At 35.3% G+C, this 6,000-nt stretch overlaps 1 protein-coding gene across 1 annotated transcript; it reads left to right on the top strand.

Moving 5' to 3' along the window:
• Window positions 1–3,437: 3,437 nt before the first annotated feature.
• LOC131068245 (uncharacterized) lies at window positions 3,438–5,991 on the top strand. Its single transcript, XM_059214152.1, has 4 exons — window positions 3,438–3,533; window positions 4,226–4,368; window positions 4,491–4,554; window positions 4,663–5,991. The coding sequence occupies exons 2-4, from the start codon at window positions 4,248–4,250 to the stop codon at window positions 5,729–5,731; spliced, it is 1,254 nt and encodes a 417-aa protein (XP_059070135.1). The 5' UTR covers window positions 3,438–3,533; window positions 4,226–4,247; the 3' UTR covers window positions 5,732–5,991.
• Window positions 5,992–6,000: the final 9 nt, after the last annotated feature.

Raw genomic sequence — 6,000 nt, 5'->3', positions numbered from 1 at the left:
GATTTTCCTTCACTCACTTCAGTGAGACAGGGAACATCATGATTGTCCTTCACCGGTGTGTTTTATGTGGCTGTATATATATGCACATGTGATTAATTGATGCAAGAAATTGTAGGTACAAGTACCGTGTAGGTACGAGGTATCGTCTCCATCTGGCTTCACAGGTCTGAGCATACCTTACTAATCCAATGGAAGTGGAGGAGATAGTCCTAAGACCTACATTTTACCCTAGTCGTGCTCAAAGTGAGCGTCCCTGTTGTTCGTTAGTTTCCCTTTGTTTGGTATGCGAGTCATGAGTTTATTTGAGTTATTTTAGTTGTGTATTATGCGTTAAATTAATTATTAAATCTTAAAGTATTTAATTAGTTTAAATGTATTTTTATGGATTGGTAAATAAAAGGGATTAAATTAAATAGTAACCCTTCTTGTGATTAGTCATTAAATCGATTTGTTTAATTTTTTAACTTAGCAAGTTGGATTAAATGATCATTTCCAAATTGTAAATTAAATGTGTTTTATTGGGAAAAGTTTACTTGAAAGTAAAAATAAATAGATAAAACCATGAGTTTATTTGACATTTTTTATAAGAATGTATTCATTCTCAACATGGCCAAATGATGTTGAGTTGAAAAAATGAGAGAGGATAATATGGAGGAACCCTATATAGACCTAAGTGTGTAGATGAAACATTTGTAGGTGGTGCAAACCCTAAGAAGTACTCCATCATAGTTTAGTTGTTTTTTTCTCTTAGGGTCTTAAGAGATTGAACTAGAAAAACATAGACTTTAAGTATTAGGAGACCCAAGGAATCAAATGAGGTATCCTCTAGTATTTTAAACCCATTCAAATATGTTGTCACAATTAGTTCATCCCCACATCATATGAAACACAAAATATTCCTCTTGGCACATTTATATTTCTCTTTAATGACACTTTTTGGAAAAATGAATCCATTCTTGGTATGGTCAAATATTGTTGAGTTAAAACAAAATGAGACGTTAATGTGGGGGGGGTCCATATCCACCTATAAGTCAAAAATAAAATTCATAGATGCCACAAACATTGAGAATTATTCTAACATATTTTGATAGTTTTTTCTCTTGAGGGTCTGACATAATAATGTAGTTTGGAAAGATCGAGAGACCCAAGGAATGGATTAAGGTATTTGGTAGCATTCAACAACCCACTCTAACATGTCGTTGTAGTCATTTTAGCACCATAATGAATGAAATGCATAATATGATTGTTGTCATGGTTACACTTCTCTCAAATGATTGTTTTTGTAAGAATGCATTCAATATTGGCATAGTCAACTAATGTCAAATTGACCAAAATTGAGAGAATTTGATTTAGAGGGACCCTATATCTATTTGTAGGTCTATATAGAAGATTCATAGGAGTCATAAAATCTAAGATTGTGCTAGAATAATGAATATTAAAAGGATTAGGAGACCTGGGGAATGAATTTATGCCTCCCATAAAATTCACCCACTCACTTAGACATGTTGGCATTAGTGGTTCAGTATTATAATGTGCGAATTATAAAATATGTATTTTGGCACATTTACACTACTCTCAAATGATATATTTTGTTGTTCTTGGTGTGGCCAAATGGTATCAATTTGAAGAGAGATAAAAATATGTTAACGTTGAGTGACCCCACAACCTCCTGTAGGTTGTATTGTACATGTGCCATAGACTTTGAGAAGTACTCTATCATAGTTGAACAATTTATTTTTCTCAAGGATCTTAAGAAACTATACTAGAATAACATTGATTAGAAGGATTAGGAGATCTAAGGAATGAACTTGAAGGACTCCACTATTATTCACCCACTCAACTAGACCTATTAGTACAAGAAGGTCAACACTAGGATCCATGCAATACAAAATATACTTGTTTCTATAGTTACAATCCTCTCAAATAATGCCTTTTACAAGAATGCATTAATTCTTGGCATGGTCAATTGTTTTTGAGTTGATAAAAAATGAGAGAGGTTAATAAGGAGGCACCCCATATCTACCCATATAAACTCTTGAAAAATCTTAGTCACATTCAAATGTATGAGAACAATATAGAGTTTAATTTAGTTCCAAAAGATTATGCTATTTAAATAATTTTAATTGGACACTAATTTTGTTGATATAGACTTAGAGATATGGGGGTATTTTACATATCGAATCTTTTCAACCTGAACTATATTTTCACCAAGAACACTCGATCTTTCAAATATGTCATAATCCCCTCCTCCCCCCCCCCCCCTCTTCTTTCACATTTTATCTCTTCTCTTTGTCATTCCCTATTTTGCACTTCTTTCTCCTGGTCCCTTAATTTGAGCCACCAAAAAAAATAGTTTATTTTTTATTTTTAGTTTCCCTCACTTAAAAGTGAATTAATTTGTTATTAATTATCACTAATGGTAGTGTCACTTAACTATGGAGTTGGACATTCATGTGTAAAATATGCCCTTTTTATTAGGTTGATCTTCCCAGTCCATAGCCAATGGGACCATTCCAACTTTGATAATTTTATTTATCTGAATGTTGGCACACGAATAAACACCCATGTTGATGTGGACTACATATCTATACTTATGCTTGCTAGCCACTAGCTTGTGTATCTCTATAACTTTCCTATAGAGTTCCAACAAAATCATCTTATCCCTTGGATACATAGGGAGTTTGTAGGATCCATTGTAAAAATAAATAGCTTGATGTAGGTGAATTTGTTAAATTAGATATACCAATTCCCTCATTTTATTAGTTCAATGGATGCTTCTAGAGATAACCTTTTTGTAAAATCATTTTCAAGCCTTCTAATAATTACAAAATTGAAGGCATCGTGGAGTAAATAATAACTCTTTGGCCCTTTCAGTTTCATTTTGGGATGATGAAGGTACATTTTGCATTTCTTCTAATCCAAGTGAGCCAAATATTCTCAACCTGTAAAATTTCTTTGATAAGCCAACAAACATACTAGATGTGAGGTCGTGTAAAATTTAAAACTTTTGGAATAATTCAAATTTGGAATGTGAATCATATGCATTGTTTTAACTAATGTCTAGAAAACTTCTTCTAAGGTCTATGAGACCTATGCTGTCATGATAAATCTATATAAAGGGTATTACATATGGTTGTAAAACATGTTCAGCTGTTTAAGAGAACATGAGAAATCTATTTAAAGGGTTTTATATAATGAACTCGTGTATAAATAATTACAACTATAATAAATAAAACCATTGAATTATCCCAATCTGTACACCATTTATAGAGCATAAGCTCCTTGCATTCTTTAGTCATATTTGAATCTTACATCACATAGCCATTGGATTTGATCTTGAATTTTGAAAAACAAGAAACTATAGTAACTCCACAACAGTAAAGTTTGATTTAACTAACTGATCTTGTATTCTATTTATACCCAACTCAAGAAATTTGTGGCCCTCAAGATAACAAGCAACAAAGTAACAGCCTATCGTGAGATCAGAACCCTGAAAGGAATAGCTCGAAAATTTCACACACAGTTTGGTTTGGGTAATGTAAGGAAGCAAAGGTGTGCGGAAACGCTTCCTACGCTAATCTTGAGAGGACAGTTATGCAACTTTCAACTTAAATATTACTAAGATATCAAGAAATGCACAAAAATAGCAATGAACACATAACACAGTGATTACCGTGGGGAAACCCTTCTGGGAGAAAAACCCCACCCTCCAAAACTCGCACAATGTATTATCAAATCAAGCTGATTACAATACACTTGCAATGCAAGTTCTTACAGGAGCGCATCACCACAACTCGAACTCAGAGAGACTCCTTCTAGCATCCAGTCTTGCAAAAAACTCAATTATCAAACTCCTCCCCAAGCCCTCCTTTTATAGTGATTTTACAACCTGGAAACCACTTGTGGTTTTACAAAACCATGGGCTTAACCACCATGCCACATGGTGCCCATTTTTGACATTTACATTTCCAAAATGGAAAAACAACCAGGTTAAAATAGTAATCCCGTGCATAATTTTGTCCCCTAGTTTAGACCCTCTTAAAAGTCACAAAATGAGTCATTAAGGCTCTAAAAATGGCCCACCTATATTCTACTATGGACAAGACTCATTTTTAACAACTCACTAACCATTTTCCAATGCATAAACATGTGGAAAACTACCTCAAACAAATTCTGGAATTTTCCAGAAAAAGACTGCAAGGTTGAGACACATGTTTCTCAACAGGTAATAGTGTTTGAAGACGAAGATGGCTGGAGATTCAGATTCAGTTGGTAGCAATGAACGGCCAAATTATATGTGTAGATTTTGTAACAAGGCATTTTCTAAATCACAGAGTCTTTCAGGTCATATGAAAACCCATGGTCGAGGTAAGCAATGGAATATTCTGTGTATTTGGAGATTACATTAAATTGGCTTTTCTTGTCAATGATTGAATACTATGGTCAATTGATTAAGAGTAGAAAGATCTTGTTATAATTTGTAACTACAGAGAGACGGAATGAGAAATATGAAAAGGCAAAGGCTCTTGTTGAACAGAATGCTTGGAAGCTGAGGTAAGTAATATGAAAGCTGCTAATTTCTTGGGTTGAAGCCATAGTAGCACCTATCTCATAATTTTTTTAAAATTTAAAAATCTACTAAAGTTTCTCTTCAATTTGTAGGAATCAACATGTAGCACCTCAAAATTATGCATCCATCCCAGGAGGAGTGCAGACACAAGTCCAGACATGGGGTCAAGCTGGCTATCCATCTTCACTGTCAACATATTCAAACCAGAATGTAGGTGGAGGAATTTCAGGAGTTGGACCATCTTTACCCACATCATATTTGAACCAGCAACAGCAAGATCACATCAATTCTCAAACGAGGGAGAGATACCCATCTCACCATAATCATCAAATGAGGGAGACTTATCTATCTCACCATAATCATCAAAGGAGGGAGACATATCCATCTCCACTCTCAACATATTCAAAGCAGAATGTAGGTGGAGGAATTTCAGGAGTTGGACCATCTTTACCTCAAGCTATCTATCCATCTTCATTCTCAACATGTACATATCAGAATGAAGGCGGAGGAATTTCAGGAGTTGGATCATCTTTACCGACATCATATATGAACCAGCAACAGCAAGATCATACTAATTATCAACAGCAACAGCAACAGCAAGAGTTTGCTCAAAATCCAGGAGATCTCTTATATTATCAAACCATCCTAGGAGGAGTGCAGACACATGTTGAGCTATCTAGTCCATCACAAGTCCAGGCATGGCCTCAAGCTGGCTGCTCATCTTCACTCTCAACATATTCAAACCAGAATGTAGGTGGAGGAATTTCAGGAGTTGGGCCATCTTTACCCACATCATATTTGAACCGGCAACAGCTAGATCGTCACAATTATCAAATGAGGGAGAGATACCCATCTCTTCCTTACCAAAGGAACAACAATCTACAAAGAGGAGGAGGAGCATCTGTTGTTAACAATTCAGGAATAAGTGGACCTTCTGTTCCCACGAACAGTCATTTACAAATAAGAGGGCCCTCTTTTCCAACTTTACAAGGAGGCAATCCGAATCTTAATGTGAGTGGATATGCAGCAGCATCAGCATCTGAGCAACAGCAACAATCTGCACAAGCCATTCTTCAGCACTTGCCTCGCCTTGTTCAACCATCAGCACCATCATCATCCGCAACGGAGGAAAGCGATGAGGTTAGGTTAGAAAGAAAGTGAGCATAAAGAAAATGCTGCCATTTATGTCAATCTGTCAAAGTGACGTGCAGCTATGTGAACCTGGATAAATCAAGAAATGGTGTAAGAATCTGCGAAGCAAGAAGCCATGATCACTATTTGTGCCCTGTTTTCTGTGAAATTTCTGTCATACATGAGGAACTAGAGTTATGAACTTAAATGTAGAAGCATTTCACCACGTTGTAAACTGCAATCATGTGCAGAGATTTTCAATATTAAAATGTTTTTTTCAATGTTATATGCAATATGTT

Source organism: Cryptomeria japonica, chromosome 11 (assembly GCF_030272615.1).
Source record: "Cryptomeria japonica chromosome 11, Sugi_1.0, whole genome shotgun sequence".
NCBI classification, from domain to species: Eukaryota; Viridiplantae; Streptophyta; class Pinopsida; order Cupressales; family Cupressaceae; genus Cryptomeria; species Cryptomeria japonica.
This window is presented reverse-complemented; position numbering and strand designations above follow the sequence as displayed.

What these genes read in the sequence shown, in the direction of transcription:
- LOC131068245 (XM_059214152.1), top strand. Translation starts at nt 4,248, where the DNA reads ATGGCTGGAGATTCAGATTCAGTTGGTAGCAATGAACGGCCAAATTAT. An exon ending in TATGAAAACCCATGGTCGAG is followed by an intron (nt 4,369 to 4,490) that starts GTAAGCAATGGA and finishes TTGTAACTACAG; the next exon opens with AGAGACGGAATGAGAAATAT. An exon ending in CAGAATGCTTGGAAGCTGAG is followed by an intron (nt 4,555 to 4,662) that starts GTAAGTAATATG and finishes TTCAATTTGTAG; the next exon opens with GAATCAACATGTAGCACCTC.